Here is a 19,012-nt window from a genome sequence, read left to right as displayed (position 1 = left end):
AAGTGCATTGTCCGCATTCTGCCGTGATTCACTAAGATCGTGCGCCCGATATCATGGATGTGTCGCTTCCCCGCTCAGGTCCGCTGGAGTTCACCTTCTTCCTCCTGGTGCATGTAAGTGCTTGATCTTGCGACACAATTTTAAAGTTAAATCCCGCGCTTAGCCCAAATCCGTCGGATCGTCCGACAGCACGGCCCCTGATTTCTGTTGCATTAAAGCCAGCGCAGATTGTGTGACACAATTCCCTGTTACATGCCTGTCCCAGCGGTCAAAGTGTGATCCGTGGACCCTTCGTAAATAAGCCCCATTATGTCTAGGCCAGATATAAATCTGGGTGTTATCATCCAATGAGTGGTACTGAAAGCCATATAACTACGTGAGTTAAACTAAGCCAAAGTTATTTATGGAGAAGTGTAGGAATAATATTGCAAAGCCTTGTGGTTCACCACCAGTGGTGGGCAAAGAAAATTGATGGTGTGTGTGAGTTATAGATGCTAAAGAAAGAATGCTCATTATTATTTTGAATGGGGCGGAATATGGTTTTAGAGATTTTTTTTTTTTAGGATGAGTATCAGCTGCAAATATAGGAACAGTGTGTGTAGGAAGGGCTACAGGAGATCCAGTCCTGATTTCATACCTATTTTCTTTTTTTTTAAACTATGAATTGGTCACTGATCTCACAAGGCCGTTATAAAGGTAACAGCACAGCCTCCCTGACTGTATACTTATAGTTGTTTAGGTTCTTTAGAAAAATATAGGCAAGAAAACTGCACTAGTTCCCTGCTAATATGTAAAATGAATACTTTTCTTTGCCCTGTTGTTAAAATAATTTTGTATGACATGTGGCTTTTAAAAGACCAACAAAAGTGGTTATTTCTAGGGAACACATATCAAACACAAGGCTTCCATGCGCCACCTTCTTTCATGTGACCACTTTCAAATGTAGCACCACAGCCATGGCCAGATTTTCATTGGAGTTCTGTCTCAAGGCCGTGACTTGACCTTTGAGGATAAAGCTGACTTGCTTTGCTTACATGTCAGTTAGGCAGTCCAAACCCCCATCAAGACAGGAAAATATAATTATTTAGTAAATGTTAAATGCCTAATTTGAATTGACATTTTTACACCCTTTTTATGCAGATTAGTTTGGAATCTGGTGAACCCCTGGATGCCATTCAGGAACAGGCAACAGAAATTCTTGATGAAATGGGTCAAAATTTAAACTTGGCGGCGATTCGAATGTTTGCTCTCACTTTGAGCAAGATCTTTAAAAGACTTTTCCAAAAAGTTTGTGTTAATGAGGAAGGCATACAGAGGGTAAGTGTTTCCATATGCAGCCCCCTCTTTTCCAAGAGACGCTGTAAATTGTCATGTCAATGTCAACAGTGGGTTAGGGCTTCTCATATGAATGCTTCAGTACTCTGCCTTTCTGTAAAAAAATAAAAAATTAATTTGTGTGGCTATAAAATGGTGTTTAGAAGACTATTCTTACTACATGTTTAGAAAATGCAGTAAATGACCCCATAGAAACCAGTCATGTACTAGTCAATTCCTTTTGAGTCCGAAAATGGTTACTAACCTTTCATTAATAGTATCAATAGTACAGTGTGTGCACCAGCTATTTCTAGCCATTATATGACTCTTATTGTTTTCCCCTTTGCAGGCTTTGTCGTATGAGACATTACATAGATGGACTAGGCAGCATGGATGTAAGAAATGCACGTAATACACTGGCTATTAGCCACTGAATTCTCTGAGCATGCACTTTGCGGCGGCCCTCCCCCCCCATCTATAGGCACTTGTAGTCTGATTAAATTGTGAAGACTTGTGAAGTAAGGCTACATGTATACTATGGGGGAGATTTATCACTGCCACTTTTCTGGCATAGCAGCAGTGAAATAATTGCAAATTCACCTGCAGTGCAAGAATTTTTGATTAAAATATCGAATACGGCAGAGGGACACTGTGGGGTCGGGCATGGGGTGTTCCCACCTCCGTGCCTGTGTTCCTTTGAAAACCAGCAAGTTTTTACACAAAACTATGCCAGGTTTGAACTGGAACAAGCCAATGACAAGCCAGCCTTCTGTATTTCATATGGACTGTAAATACATTAGACATAAGGGTGACTCTCGTCCATATGGATTAGAAACTGGAAAAAAGAGGGCAAATACAAAGGACAAATATGTGCCTGTATAAACTAAGTGCTGTGTGCATGTAGCCTAAGGCTACATACACATGACCATAATGGGGGCAGAAATCTGGCCCACAGAGGTCTATGGCACTGCACAGCACCGTGACCAAGCTGGAGCAAGGTGAAAGAGGAACCTTTGTCTGATTACCAAGTTTATCATTGGCTACAAGCATGGCCGGCTCCAGGTTTATGTAGGCCCCTGGGCGCCAGTGCCTCAGTGGGCCCCTTTGGTATGCCTCCCAAATTTGAGTCGGAGAAAGTGACCTATGGCACGTTTTTGCCCCCTCCTGTTACCCCACCATATGTTTTTGATGTCACCATGTGTTTGGCTGCTTTTAAAGCCTTTTTCTTCATTGATGGAAGTGTAAGTTGCTGTGTTTACATATTCATATCTGCTTACACTTCTAGCAATGAAAGAAAACACTTTCTAAGCAACCAAACACATGCGTTGTTATGCATACATCCAAACGTATGCCCAAAACACTGTTGGCCACATTTATCAAAAGTAGTGCAGTTTGCCTGTGGAGTGTGCAGGATACGGCACATTATAGAATACTGCAGCACAATCTTCATTAATCTAGCTCCCCTGCACTTTTCGGGAAGTGTCACCAATCTTTTTTGGTGCACTGTTAACATAGAGCAGCGGTTCTCAACCTGTGGGTCGTGACCCCAGCAGGGGTCAAACGACCAAAACACAGGGGTTGCCTAAAGCCTTTGGAGCCGCGATTTTATCTTTTTTTTACTGCAAATCGCATGGTTTGGGGTCACCGCAACATGAGTAACTGTATTGCGGGGTCACAGCAATGCAAAGGTTGAGAACCACTGACATAGACCGTGCAACGCAATTCTGTCGAGTTGCAGTAATAACTGTGGTGGAGGTGGAGGGTCCGACTATGCACTAGAACGCTCCTTTATGTACAGAATTTTGTGGTGCGGCAGCTACAGAGCAGCTGCCACACAAAACCGGTGCAGACACTTTATAAGTACACCTGCAAGCAGTTTTGAAGTGCAGACAGAGAATACAAGCGTAAGCGCTTTAATAAATGTGGCCCATGTGTGAACGCACCTTCGTGGTTATTCTTTTAAAGGAGGGGGTGGGGGTCAACAGGAAGGGAGACATTAAAAAAGAGGTGGAATAGGTGGCACACAGATAAAATGGCAGGGAGCAGAAAGTGGGCTATAATTTACAAGAAAATGATTGGCAGAAATCAGCAAGGTGTAATGACACAAACCCTTTTAGACTACCCCGCATGGATGGACTACAAAAGTAAGAAGCTAGGCAATGGCATGTGAACCTTAACTGACTGTCAGGGGCAAGATAGCAAAGGGTTTATTGAACAGACAGAGGCTTGGCTCCTACCATGCTGTCCTCCAGAGCCTCCTCACACAGGGTCACCATACATCGCAGTAGACAGAGATGACAAGTTCAGCACATGTTGCCTTTGTCTGCGTCCAGCCTGTCTTCCTCTGTGAAATTGCTTCTACTGCTGCCCGAATAGCGCTGGTGGCTGGGAGGTTTGCACGCCCCCCACAGGAACCCGGGCAAATGCTGCACAGGCACTGATGATGCAGAGAGTGACTAATCTCTGCATCATCTAATATTTCCTTGGGACACTCCTCTCCCGCCTCCAGTGGGCCCTACCAGCAGAAGTGGGCCCTGGCACTTGTCCGGTTATGCCAGGTGCTGACGCCGGCCCTGGCTACAAGTCTTCACATGCCTTCAAGTCAGCCTTAATTGGCACAGTTTCTGTAAGGAGATCTCTTCCTGACTCTAGTCAAAAGCCACTCACTCAGCTAAGTCAGTTCCTACAATGTAGAGACGCAACCACGTTAAAACAGCGTTGACTACAGCTGGGAATTTGTTCATTATGGAATAGATATACTGAAAGCCGTGCTTGACGGTAAGGGGGCTTCCTTAAAAGGTAGCAAAAGAGGTGTAGTTTTCCTTGTCCCATCCTGGAAAATGTATTTGCATATTTCAAAGTTTATGATATTAACTTGTATTATTGATTTTATGCTGAAAGGTTAGTGACTGTTTGATTAATTGAAAAATATTAACAAACCTTTGATTTACTTAAAGGAAATCTACTACTAGGATCAAGGATTATAAACTCATCACACTTTCTTGCAGATGCCCACTTTTGCAGGATTGTTTTTTATTTTTTATTTTTTATTTTAGCTCCTTTATGGCCTTGTTTTTACAAGAAAAGTAAAGTAAGTAGCTCCTAGTGCTGAAACAAATGCCGCAGTGTTAGAGTGATAGCGTTATCTATCTAACGCTATCTAACACTGTGGCGGAGTACAATGTAAAAGTACACTCGCAAAGCAGTCCGATGTATTCATGAGGGGGCGGTGTTGGGGCGTGGTTAGAGGCGGTGACTATGGAGCAAGCATGGCCAGCAGCACCTCGGACCGCCCCCTCACAAATACATCGGACCGCTTACGAGTGGTCTGACTTTTACATTGTACTCCGCCGCAGTGTTAGATAGTCTTACACTGCAGCGTTTGTTTCAGCACCTACTTACTTTAGTAAGAAGCTCCTAGTGCCGAAATTATGGGTGACAGGTCCTCTTTAAGTATGCAAATGAACCTGGGGGGCTCCAGACAGAATTACAGCTAGAGAGCCCCTTAGACTTATTTGCATAATCTTAAAAGCCTTTTTTTGTAAAGGATGAAACCATAAGGAGCTAAAATAAGAGCAGATCCTGCCAGAGGGGGAGCACACCTGTATGTAAGTGTTATTGGTTTACAGTACTTGATCCTGGTGGTAGATTTCCTTAAAAACAATACATGTGTTTTACATTTACAGCTGGCTCAAGCTATTCAAGAGCATCCAGTTGTGCTGTTACCCAGTCACCGGAGTTACATTGACTTTTTGATGATGTCATACATTCTGTACACATATGATCTGGCACTTCCTGTAATTGCCGCTGGAATGGGTAAGTACACAACAATGTCCATGTACCTGCATTCACATTTGGCTTTTGTTTTAACTTGCGCACATGTTTTTACCTTCAGCCTTACATTATAGTGATGGATTATTGAACATCATAGAAAACTGTATGAACTTTACTTATAAGGACACAAATAAAGAAAATTTTCTATTTAGAGGAGTGTAAATATTGGCTGTTATCAGTGTTTTAGAAGTACATAATGTGGAGTAGACAGAATAGGCCAGTGAAATGTAACATTATTTAATTATATGCCTTTAGATTTTATGGGAATGAAAATTGTGGGAGAATTGCTACGAATGTCTGGTGCCTTCTTCATGAGACGCACATTTCGTGGAAACAAGCTTTACTGGGCAGTGTTTGCTGAGTATGTGAAAACAATGTTGCGGGTTAGTAAATCAATTGTCTTTTTTCTGTTTTATAACTTTAAGGATATACTGTTACAACATGTCATCTTCTACATAATATATAGTATGCTGGAAATGAGTAGTTTTTCCATTGTAGACTGGGATACTTGGGGCCCACCAGTAAAATACAGTTCTTGGGGCAAATTATTAAAAAATAACTGACACCAATGTTTTTCAGAGGTAGCTTACTAGCTGTTATTGCCTTTGGGAGCCTTACCAGGCACTATGTGAGCCATGTTATAATACAGATGCATGTTGAATATGGGGCATGCTGCATATTTGTATACTGTACATTGTATGTACTCTGCATACACCACATTTGAGGGTCCGGAGAGGCCAACAAACCAGGGACCCACTGGGGGAATCATATATTCCTCTGTGGGCCAGTCCAAGCCTGTTTTCCAGAGAGGTGAATTATTCAAATCTGAGAGCTGTAAAGCCCTTTTCACGTGAGTGTTTTTCAAGCTCATGTACAGCACATGCTTTTAGGCGTGCAGGACTTGAATTGATGCATTTTTTAACATGTGTTAAACTCGGCATACTCTACTTGCAAGCCATGTGCCCTATACAAGCCTATGGAGACACATCAGAAGCAAATTGCACTTTGAAATCCATTCTAGTGCATTTTTCACTGAACATAGAAAATATAGACCACAGTAATCGGTCTTTTTTTCAAGCGCGGTGCATGCACAGGAAAAACACATTAAAAACTGAAAAATTGAACTCTGATGGAAAATGCTTTTCACTGACCAAACCCTGATCGCACTTTGATCAGACTCTGCAATGCTCGTGTGAAAGGTGCCTTAGGATTCGGATTAGGGTTCCTTGTCCCTTGTCCCAGGAAAGGCCAACACCACATTCAGGCAGATGATAAATCGAGAGATGGCCATCTCTTTCTATCCAAGACAATGCATTACTTCATTCAGTATGTTGCATCCTCAGCAAGCAAACAATGCCTGGGTTCTTTGATTATCTCAAATTTGGTTCCCTAAAATAAGAACTCCACATAACGAACGCTTGGGGAATATTTTGTGACTATGCCATAAATGCGCACAATACCAAAACACAAAAATGCCAACAAATGTGTAAGAAAATATGTAGTATATAGGGCAATACAACATTTATGTTACTAATGCCAGGACAAATCTAGACCTCTCCAATAAATTAACCAAATACCAATGAAAACAAAGACTGAAAACTCTAATCAGAGATGAATAAAAAAATATATATTTTATTTAGACATGATTAAAAAGGGGCAAGTCACATGATTGAAGGACACACCAAACAGGGGACTAGAATAAAGTTAAGATAAATGACTGCTGTACATCTATCAAATGTATGGCTATATTAACCCCTTCACGACTGCCATAAGGCGATATACGTCCTATTTGCACTTGCCCGGTGCAGAAAGGATGTCTATAAATGTCTTGCCAGTAACCAACTTCAAACGGTCATATCTTCTGAGCCCTGGCACATAGAAACATAATTTTATAGAAATATAATTACCGTACATAGTCGAGTATAAGCCGACCCAAGTGTAAGCCAAGGCCCCTAATTTTACCACCAAAAACTGGGAAAACCTATTGACTTGAGTATAAGCCGAGGATGGGAATTGCATTGGTCACAACCTCCCAGGATACGGCCAGCCAGCCCCCGGAAGTATACGGACAGCCACCTCTTAGTTTGCCAAGCCCATAAATAAAAAACTAATTTACATACTCTCCTTCGCTGGGTTTTTTTTTATTGACTCTAATATGAGCCAAGGTGAGGTTTTTCAGCACATTTTTTGTGCTGAAAAACTTGGCTTATACAAGTATAACGGTATGTTATTTTAACCAGAAGAATCTCCCCTTTGATATGATGTATGGATTGTGTATGGATGCTTAACAGAAACAGAGAGATCCCCCCCCCCCCCTGTCACCACATTTGCACATATACAGCCAGTGATAGGGTTCTATAGAGCTCTATTTACTTACATCCTTATTTTAGCTAAAAATTGTTTCGCTTACATCCATAGAAATCGCCTTTTATCTTATGTACCCTGGACTCAGAGGGGGGGGGCGTGTCCTGCTCAACTGGCCCCTCCCATTTATTCCTTATGCCTCCTTACTGGTCACAGTTCCTGTCATGTGACCAGAGTGACATCATCTCGGGTCCTTTTAGCTTTTTAATAGGAAACTGTAACCCATGCATGTATCTGACTATATGAAGTCACAGCCTCCATGGACTTCTACTCCTCTTCATCCTCAATGGAGGTTGCTGGGATTTCATGTAATCGCATACATGGTGTACAGTTTGCTATTCTTAGAAGTCTGAAGGACCTGCGATAATGTTACACTGATAACATGTCAAGAATGTAACACAGTATGCAATAAATCCTGGCACACAAGTAGTTTTGATGCAACAAAGTGAAGGCTTTTTTATTTGCGGCAAGTTAAACGTTTTCTGCTACAATTCGGCCTTTATCAAACACATGCAGCCGCTGGTAGGAAGGAAAAACGTCGTCCTGAGCACAAATTTGAAGTAGCACAGCCGTTTAGTTTAAAAAGAAAACGAAGATAAGCGACGGCACCAGCTCACCCTGAGCTGGTGCACAGCATGTCCTGCTTATAAGCGCTATCCGAAGTGGTAGGTTTCCTTTAAGCATTCATGCAGAATCCATATATCATATTAAAGAGGAGACTCTCCTGTTTAATATGTCACTAGAATTGTGTTTCTACGTGCAAGGCTTTAGATATATGTGCCCCCCTCCAACCAGTCAGCTGAAGTTAGAATATAGAAAAAGCTGCAGGAGACTTTCACTTTCGCTTTGTAGAAGTACATGCACCCTCTGCATCTGTATCTCAACCTGTGAAAGTGTGATGGAATATTGCTGGACATATTTATAACATATTTAGGTAAACGTTACTACATATATATATAAAAAAAAAATAAAAACTTTAATTGGAAAAATGTCCAAACTTACTTTTCCACTTTTGTAGTCAATTTTTGGTAAATTTTATAAAGAAAAAAATATGTAATCAATAAAATGATCCTATCACGTTAAAGTCTCACATGTCATGGAAAAAACAAAGTAAAAATAGTTATGATATGTAAAGCTTTGCCATAAAATAGAATAGCAGAACGTCAAAAATTGTCCTGGACATTCAGGCACCAATGACCATCGGTCAGGGAGGGGTTAGTTATAGAGCTTTGTCAAATCCTGGTGTAAACATATAATTCTAATAAAACTGAATACCGGATTAAATAGTTAACCCCTTACCGACATGTGACGTATTAGTACGTCATATGCGGGGTCCCGGTGCATGGAGAGGGCTCACGGGCCGAGCCCTCTCCATAGCCAGTAAGACTTTGCTGCATTTTGCAGCAAAGGCTTACCGGTAACACCAGCGATCGGTGCCGGCACCGATCGCGGGTGTTTTCCTGCTGATCGCCGCTGGCAAATAACGTCATCGGGGAGCGGCGATCCGTTGCCATGGTAAAAAAACCCTAAAAATTCAAAACGCCCCCCTTTCCCTAGAACTGATATTAATATAAATAAACAGTAAAAGTCATAAACACATTAGGTATTGCCGCGTCCAAAAATGCCCGATCTATCAAAATATAATAACGGTTTTTCACTGTGTTTAACCCCGTAACGGAAAATCACCCCCAAAATCGAAAATGGCACTTTTTTACCATTTTAAATTTTTTTTAAAAAAAATTCTATAAAAAGTGATCAAAAGGTCGCACAGTTCTAAAAATGATAACATTGTAAACATCATCAAAATCTGCAAAAAACGACACCACCCACAGCTCCATACACCAAAGTATAAAAAAGTTATTAGCCCCAGAATATGGCAAAATCCCCCCAAAAAATTTAGTACAGGAGGTATTAATTTTTTTAAATGTATGAAAACATTATAAAACCTATATAAATTTGTTATCCCCGTAATCGTACCGACCCAAAGAATAAAGTAGACATGTCATTTGAGGCGTACAGTGAAATCCGTAAAATCCAAGCCCACAAGAATACGGCACAAATGCGCAAATTTTTTCCCGCTTCCCAGTACACGGCATGGAATATTAAATAGCATCACTATGAAGTGCAATTTGTTAAACAGAAAATAAGCTGTCACACAGCTCTGTACATGGAAAAATAAAAAAGTTACAGATTTTTGAATGTGGGGAGTGAAAAATGAAAGCGGAAAAACGAAAAAGGGCTGCGACGGGAAGGGGTTAAAAAGGACACATTCTTCATCTTGTGTCCCTATACCTACAGCCTAAAGGCACAGTGGCTCCTAAAACAACCCTGGTTGTCCACTCCAACCTGCGTTTCAATCGCACTGATCTTTATCAAGGGGTAATTTTTTAACATCCACATATAATTTTATTCATGTATATATAAAATATGTATATTTTTTATTCATTGGAATCGGTGTGATTAGAGTTTTCACTTTTTCTTTTCATTGGTATTATGCCATAAATGTCTTAAGATGGATATGGTGTGTGGCATTGTGCCTTTGGTTATATTTACTAATATTTTCCCATACAGTCATAATCCTTAGTATTTTTTTATGATTATTTAGAAGTAATGATTTGTGAGGTTTTACATTTTGCATGTTGAGAAAAATATAGTCTGAGGAAGTCTGAGGAAGAGAGACTTCATAGTAATTGTGTAATAACATTAAAACATAATAACTGGAAGATCTCTCCTACAGAACGGATATGCTCCAGTAGAGTTCTTTGTTGAAGGGCAAAGAAGCAGAACTTGCAAAACATTGACACCTAAATTTGGTATGTATGATCTTCTTGTCTTTTAGAACACTTAAATGTGAATGTTAATGGGGTATTCTTGTCTCGGCATTCACTTTCAATTTCATTAATCTGCCATATGTAAACATTTCTTCAATTAGATGTTATTAAAAAAAATGTTCCCGTGTGAAAATAATTTCTCATAAATGTAGTGATATGGTCCCTTAGAAACAAGACTGACTCCTTGGATACGGCCACCTCTGCTGGGGTGATTGCACAAAGACACAAAGGGGGTTTGTATATGAATTGTCTTGGAGTTACTGTATGTACCACATCAGTCCTGTGGTAATGATTGCTGAAGCCAGGAGGTCAGGCAGGGCTCTATAGTGCTTGTCGGGCCACTGCTGCCAAAATGTGAGGTGGTCGTATCCGAGGAAGCCATCTCGTTTCTAAGGGACAACATGGTTATTATCTTCACACAGGAACATTTTTTTTTTTTATAACATCCAATTTTTTACAAATGACAAATGAATTAAAATAAATGTAAGTGCCCAGATAGGAATAGCCATTTGAGTGTAGTTGCATAGTAGACCAAGGTCAGGGAGCTTCTGTTCAACTTTTTAACTCTACCCTCTGTTAGGGGTGAAAGCTGTGTAATACATGACATCGGGAAACTAAAGTCCAGTCCGATTATGAGCCTTTAGATGACTATAACTTTCAGGACCTGCAGTAGCTTTCACCTGTAGCTCTTTTTTATGTATGCAGCTCTGGCAGCGAGCAAGACACATAGGGCACTTTTACTAGTACTGCCTAAGGCAGCATTCACATAATTGTTTATGATTCTCCGTAGTGTTTTTTTACTTCTTACAATAAACCCATGGGCGGCTCTTATCATGGACCCGTTTCTTTAAATGGATGATTTGGGGTGTACACAAATTATTATTATTATTTTTTTTTAATAACACAAACCGTAGAGGGCAGAAAAATAGAGTAATTATTATAGTTATTGAATGAATTATTTCAGAACTGTACCACTTTTTTTTAGTATTGCACATGATCAGCAAAGTACCGATTATAGTCTTTGAAAATGTTTGAGGCTATTTAACCCTTTAAGGACCTCGTCCTTTTTTGTTTTTTCATTTTTATTTTTTACTCCCCACAATCAATATCTATAACTTTTTTTTACACGTAAAGAGCTCTGTGACTGCTTGTTTTCTGCGTAACAAATTGCACTTCATATTGATGGTATTTATTTTTCCATGCTATGTACTGGGAAGCGGGAAAAATTTTTAAATGCAGTGAAATTGGTGAAAAAAACGCATTTGCTCTGTTTTCTTGTGGTTTGGAATTTCCGGCTTTCACTGTGCGCCACAAAAGACATGTCTACTTTATACTTTATTAAAAACTTGTGTAGAATTTTTTTTTTTTTTTTGTCATCTTCTGGCGCTAATAAATTTTTTATACTTGTGTGTACAGAGCAGTAGGTGGTATCTTTTTTGCGACTTTTGATTAAGTTTTCAATGCTACCATTTTTAGCACTGTACAACCTTTTGATCACTTTTTATAGATTTTTTTTTTTTTTTTAATATATTTTTCAAAATGGCAAAAATGGGCCATTTTCGACTTTGGGCACTATTTTCCGGTACTGGGTTAAATGCAGTGAAAAATGGTTATTATATTTTGATAGATTTTCGGATGCGGTGATACCTAATGTGTTTGTGATTTTAATTGTTTATTTATATTTATATCAGTTCTAGGGAAAGGGGGGTGATTTGAATTTTTAGTTATACTTATGGGGATTTTCCTCCTCATTCATTACAATGTGCAAATCGCACATTGTAATCAATGGTTGGAAACCAGACAGACTTCGGAAGACCCGAGGCTGTCATGGTCACGGGGAGCAACGATCTCCAACAAGATGGCGGCACCCATGCTAGCACTGATCGCAGCAATGGAGAGGGCTGAGCTCGTGAGCTCTCTCCATGCACCCGCAGCCGACCCGTGACGTGCTATTATGTCGTGAAAGGTTTAAGCCCAAAGTATTTATCTTGTTTTTAAATATTTCTGCAAAGCTACTAGGTTTTTATTTAGCTCATCCCTTTTCCATTTTTTTATTTGCATCTGTATATGTTTAAAGCGTAACTGTAAAGCTAAAGTGATTTTACCAAATTTTTTATGTGATTCCTCCTTTGAAAACAAACAGAATGATGCCTACTTTGTGCTGCTCACCCTTTTTCTTTCCAAAGTTATGGCATTTTCTGTTCTGAAAGTGTTTGAGAAAAGCTCTCTCACCAGAAGTGAAGTGAGACTATCTGTTAGTTTATGGCCTTAGGCAGAGGGCAGCTAGCTTGCCCACAGATCCCATGATTAAATCCACTGAACACTGTACAGTGCACATACAGGATGTATATGGTGACTAGCCTGGCAGCATCCATCACATGCAGGAGCAGGAAACATGTAATAAGTGGGAGAACTCATTAGTACATGAAGTCTATGCCTGTGCTGTGTGAGCACTAAGGGTTAATAGCTTATATGCACACAGCTGATACTGCCGATGACATGGTGGAGATGGGGAGCAGCATGAGGTGTAAAGAGAGACAGAGAAAGTTCTGTAGAATCACAGACTTAGGCTACATTCAGACGATGTATGCCCGTTGTATCGGCATACATCGGTGCTACGGAGAGGAGCAGGGGATGAGCGACCCTCTCCATATGCATATACAGCGCACGGCGCCATAACACGTAGGAAGATAGGACATGTCCTATCTTTCTATGAGCTACGGAGCGGTATGGTGCCGCACGTGTGCGGCACCGTACCTCTCCCGTACAGGGTCATGAGCCCATAGAAGTGACCTCCTTCCCTGTGAGCAGGAAGCAGTAGCTCCTCCCCTATCATGAAACCGCCTAATACACATCAAATCAACAAGTTTACGGACTCCAGGGCTTGTCAGCACATGGAGAGGAGGCAGCCATTGCAGCACTGAGGTAATCTAATGGGGATAGCAAAGAAACTACTGCATATAGGTAACAAATATAAAAGGCAAAGTTGTTTGACATCCCAAGAGCTATTGATTTGTGAAAAATAAAAAACCTTTACAGTTACTCTTAAATATCAGGACCCCCAATCATCAGAAAAACGAGTGTCCCCTTCCCTGTGATTTATGAGGGGCAAGTTGATCGGTAATAGTTGAGTGCAGTACTTGACTATCTCTGGCACATTGAATACGAATACAAGTACGTGGGATAGATGAGGACTGTGCTTGGCTGTTCCTGATGCTCCAATAGAAATTAAATGCAGCAGTATGCATGCTCCGACTGGTGTACCATCAATTAGGGGGGATACTGCTCATGCTAAATGTTAACAACAATGTTCTTTAATAGAGTTTAGAAATATTACTTTTATCTGGCTTTTCTCTTAAAATCTTTTTTCCATACTTACTTATTTTTTGGATGTTTTTCAGGCCTTTTAAGTGTAGTCATGGAGCCATTTTTCAAAGGAGAAGTGTTTGATACGTACCTGGTACCAGTCAGTATCAGCTATGAGAGAATACTAGAGGAAACCCTGTATGCGTATGAGCTCCTTGGTGTGCCAAAACCAAAGGAATCCACATCCGTAAGATTCGCATAATTTTACATAAATACCCTGTTAATTATGTTATGGCTTTGCTTACGGTTGGCCTCCATCTATTCCTACAGGGATTGATCAAAGCCAGGAAAATTCTAAATGATGACTTTGGAAGTATTCATATATTTTTTGGGAAACCCATGTCATTGCGATCATTGGCATCTGGGAGACTAAATCGTTCTCAGTATAACCTTATTCCCAGGTATTTGTGGGTCGTTCTGTTCTTTATTATAGTTTACTCTTTAGCACTTTTGTAATGTGATAGAAATATGCTGTTGCTAATATAAAGATGGGTTAAGTGCTAAACATATTTTCTGCTATTTGAATATTTTAGACATCTTTCTCACCGACCTTCGGAGGAAATGCAGAAGTTTATTTCTGACGTGGCCTATAAAGTAGAACTACAGCAAATAGCTAATATGGTGCTTAGCCCTGGAGTCTTGATAGCGGCCATTTTGCTGCAGAATTTTCCATCGCTCGACTTCAGTGTATTAGTTGACAAAACCGTTTGGCTGAAAGATCTAACAGAAGCCTTTGGAGGTTGCTTAGAGTGGCCAGGTGAGTAGGACAGTAATATCTCCACACATTCTGGGGTCTCATCTGCCGGGAAATGGCAGCTGTGCAGATTGATGTTGCAAAACCTCAATAGGTACAATAATAATCATAATAATGGAGAATCTCAATATTGATCATATTCAAGTCTGAATAAAATGCATAGAGCAGTTCATATATTTACAATCACATAACTGTCCGACATTACGCATAACTGCTGGTATAGAGTGTATTAGGAGTGATTATATTTATTAAAAACTGTCCGACATTACACAGAACTGCTTGTATACAGTGTATTAGGAGTGATTACATTTATTCCCCGACTTAGATACACCTGACTTATGCAAGTCGGGTGTATTTAAGTATCTAAGCATTGCATCATCACATCTAAGCAAGCATCTAAGATCTGAGCATCACATCACCGCAGCTGACAGCAAGCAGAGGTCCATCTGTATCTATGGGTTTTATGTACAGTACATGTGAGCTGCGGTGAAGCTCTCTGGATGCTTGTAATTTGCTGATCTTTAGCACCAGGCTGCAATGATCAACTGTAATCAAAGGTGCAATTAATATTTATTGTTAATCCCTGTTCCCATATCAGCCCAATCTTTTTAAAATCCATTTGTCGCTTACTGTGTGTTGTAAAATGAAAAAAATGTTCAATTAAAAAGATTGGATTTAAAAATTAACTTGCATACAAATTTAACTTAAGAACGAGCCTATGGAACCTATCCTGTATGTAACCTGAGGTCTGCCTGTACAATGTACATAACATTAACCCTTTAGTGACCACCCTCCAGCTTTTGCCATTGGTCACTGGGGGGCCGTAGGGGCCATAGGCTAGGCTGACAGGTTTCTCTGTCTGCCCAGCCTAAGTGCTGCACAGGTCTCCTGTGCAGTGACACGGTCCCTGCTCTAACAGTCCGGAACGGAATGACATCTGATCTGGACTGTTAATCTGTCACAAAATTGGCCTCCCGATTTACATAATGAGAGAGAGGATTCCCTCCTCCTATCAGCACCTTGGATGAGATTGTGGGATGCTGTCTTCTCCGCTGGACGGCCGGGGATCTAATGAAGGTCCCTAGAATGTACATGGCATAAGACTGCTTGATCCTGTTTTTACAAAATCTATAAAAACCGTTATGTCTGGCATTGAACCCGAATCCGAACTGCCACTTTTTTTTGCCATTTTGCAATACATACAAATTTAAATAAAGTTGCACTGTCCCCTATATAGTAGCATTGAAAACCTCCGCTTGTCCTGGAAAAAATGACGCCTCGCCCAGCAAATTTTTTAAAATTTATTAACACCTAATAAAATCTATGTAAACTTTGTATTGCTGTGATCATACCAACCCAAAGAATACATTAGATATGTCATTTGGAGTGCACAGTGAAAGACATAAAAACGGAGCCAACATGAAAATGCAATTGCGGTTTCTGCATTTTGGTAATTGTTTGCCACTCTCCAGTACACAGCATGGAATATAAAATACCATCAGGAATTACAATTTATTAGGCAATAAACACAGTAAAAAAAAAATACATAACTTTTTTTATTTTTAAGTGGGGAATGATAAACCGAAAGTAAAATGAAAAAAAAAAGCCCATCAGTGGCTAGTGATTAGAATTCGCACTAAATCACTTGATAAAAAGTTTACAAAATGTAGGCTTTCTCTGGGTTTGTTGTACCGCGTTCACACGAGGCATTTTGAAACGCAAAGGCTCCACCTATGATCACTTGTTTAGTTAACGTGTTAGAAATGTTACCTCAACATGAACAAAATGTATTCTTACCAATGGATTAAAGGTGGAGCCATTTGGATTGCTTTTGAAAACGCAGCCAAAAAGCCAAATTTTAAAAAAAATTGCCTCAGGGGCTCTGCAAACATGTCATGGCACCTGAAAACTATTCTATCAAAATCTGTCCTACAAAAGCTCAATGGCGCTTTTGTGCCCCGTTATGTTCCAGCATGTTACATCCACATGTGGGGTTTCCTCTTACTTGGATATTCGTTTGCATTTTTTACTTTTATTCAGCTTAAGTGGGTACATTTTAGGGCTATATGAACGTCAATGACAAAATTGGTAACCTCCAAATCAAACCTGTAAATCTGTATAATACTTAAAGGAAATCTACAACATGGATGCAGTATTGTACACCAAGCCCACTTGCACCCTGATGAGTGTCCCATGTAGCAGGATCAGTTCTTCCTTAATCTTTTAACGGCCCCGTTTTGGAGAAAATGGTATTTAAAATTATGCAAATGAGCCTCAGTGGCTCACATCTACATCACAGAAATCCCTTCTGTCTGATAATCATCCATACTTCTGTACGGCATTACTGCCCCCCCCCCCCCCTAGACAAGGGGGTCAGTGACGTAATTATTGGCAGAAGACAGAACCAGAAGGTGCCTCACCTTTTTTTTCATAAATAAATGCTAAAGATATCAACCAAAATTTCCCACTAACTTGAAGCAATCTCAAAATCACCTGAAGTGTTCTAAAGTTATTACCGGATAAGTGACACATGCCAGTTTTGAAAAATAGGGTCTAGGTCTTCAAGCCACCTCCATGGCTGGATAAAATACATATCCAGTTTGAGACATTAAGAGCATCTGCCACCAGGATGAAGGACTGTATACAAATAAGCCTGAGGGGCTCCAGGCTCCATTAACATTAATGGAGCCCCTCGGGTTCATTTGCGTACACTGCTTCATTGTGGTGGTAGATGTTCTTAACCCCTACGGGACTCAGCCTCTTTTGGCCTTAAGGACGCGGCCCCATTCTTCAAATCTGACCTGTGTCACTATAAGTGGTTATAGTTTTGGAACGCTATGAGATATCCAGGGGATTTTGAGACTGTTTTCTCGTGACACATTGTACTTCAAATTAGTTTAAAAATTTGGATGAAATCTTTTGCGTTTAGTTATGAAAAAAAACAAAATTTGGCAAAAATTTGGAAAAATTCTTTATTTTCAACATTCTAAATTCTCTACTTTTGATGCAGATAGTCATAGCTCCCAAATAAATTCATAACTTACATTTCCCAAATGTCTGCTTTATGTTGCCATGGTTTTTTAAGATTCAACATATTTTACTAGAATGTTATGAGGCTCAGAATTTAGGTATCATTTTTCACATTTTTTGTAAAATCACCAAAACCTGTATTAGATGAACCTGCTCAACTTCTAATTGACACTGAGAGGCCTAAATAATAGCGAGACTCGTAAATTACCCCATTGTGGAAACTACACACCTCAACGTATGAAAAACCACTTTTAAGAAGTTTGTTAATGCTTTACGTGTTTTATAGGGGTTAAAACAAAATGGAGGTGCAGTCTGCAAATTGTAATATTTTTTCACAATACACCCATTTTGGGTGGAAAATTAAACATTTACAATGGATTAAATGAATAAAGGCTCCACAAAGTTTGTTACCCAATCTCTCCCGAGTACACTGATACCCCATATGTGGGGGTGACTGCTGTACGGGCACACGCCGGGCATAGGAGGGAAGGAGGTGCCATCCAGATCAGATTTGCTATGTCACATTGTACAGGCTATAATTTTTTTCTTTTTTTTAATGTGGACCTATAGGGGCTTATTTCTTTTGCCACATGAGATGCACTTTTCTGGTATGTAATTTGGGGGAATCTATAGCTAAGTGGTGAGATTTTATTAACTCTTTGTTGGTGGAGGAAATGAAAATCATCACTTTTCAGGAAGATTTTTATGGGTTTTTTTTTTGGCTGTTTACCATACCATAAAAATAGTATATTATTTTTATTCTATGGGTCGCCACGATTACAAAAAGACCTCATTTATATAGATTTTTTATTTTTTCCCCATTTTTACTGAATAAAAAGTAATTTGGCAAAAATGTTGTTAATTTTAGCATCATCGTCTTTCATATGCATAACTTTTTTATTTTTCGCCTCACAAATCTGTTTAATGGCTTATTTTTTGCGAGAAGGATTGTTCTTTTTAGTGGTCTTATTTTAGAGTGCATAACATTTTTTAAATCCCTTTTTAGAGCATTTTTATAGGGTATTAATTGAAAATGATCTTTTTTCTGGAGCTTTTTTTTGTTTTGTTTTTTACGAGGTTCACTTTGCGGATCTAATAACGATTCTGTTTTATTATGCAGATTGTTACGGACGCAGCGATACCAAATATGTGGGGGTTTTGTGTATTTTATTCAATTGTACTGAATAAAAACAATTTGGAGAAAATCTTGTTCATTTTAGCATCACCATCTTTTCATATGCATATTTTTCGGCTGACAAATCTGGTTAGGGGCTTATTTTTTGCGAAAAGAGTTGTTCTTTTTAGTGGGCTTATTTTGGAGTGCATAACATTTTTTAAATTACTTTTTAGAGCATTTTTTTATAGGGTATTAATTAAAAATGATCTTTTTTCGGAACGTTTTTGCGGTTTTTTTCTACGGCGTGTACCGTGCAGGTCCAGTAATGATTCTGTTTTATTATACAGATTGTTACGGACGCGGCAATACCAAATATGCGGGGGTTTTTTGTGTTTTTTATAC

General features: G+C 39.6%; 1 protein-coding gene across 1 annotated transcript in view; it reads left to right on the top strand.

The window, feature by feature from the left end:
• Positions 1-19,012, top strand: part of LOC140121442 (dihydroxyacetone phosphate acyltransferase-like) — a 45,987-nt gene that overhangs the window by 2,176 nt on the left and 24,799 nt on the right. Inside the window, exons 3-9 of the mRNA XM_072141026.1 lie at positions 1,141-1,317; positions 5,001-5,130; positions 5,404-5,531; positions 10,250-10,325; positions 13,745-13,896; positions 13,980-14,110; positions 14,243-14,466. Of these exons, the coding sequence (XP_071997127.1) occupies positions 1,141-1,317; positions 5,001-5,130; positions 5,404-5,531; positions 10,250-10,325; positions 13,745-13,896; positions 13,980-14,110; positions 14,243-14,466 (1,018 nt within the window). The remainder of the gene's footprint in view (positions 1-1,140; positions 1,318-5,000; positions 5,131-5,403; positions 5,532-10,249; positions 10,326-13,744; positions 13,897-13,979; positions 14,111-14,242; positions 14,467-19,012) is intronic.

This window comes from Engystomops pustulosus, chromosome 3 (genome assembly GCF_040894005.1).
Source record: "Engystomops pustulosus chromosome 3, aEngPut4.maternal, whole genome shotgun sequence".
NCBI classification, from domain to species: Eukaryota; Metazoa; Chordata; class Amphibia; order Anura; family Leptodactylidae; genus Engystomops; species Engystomops pustulosus.
This window is presented reverse-complemented; position numbering and strand designations above follow the sequence as displayed.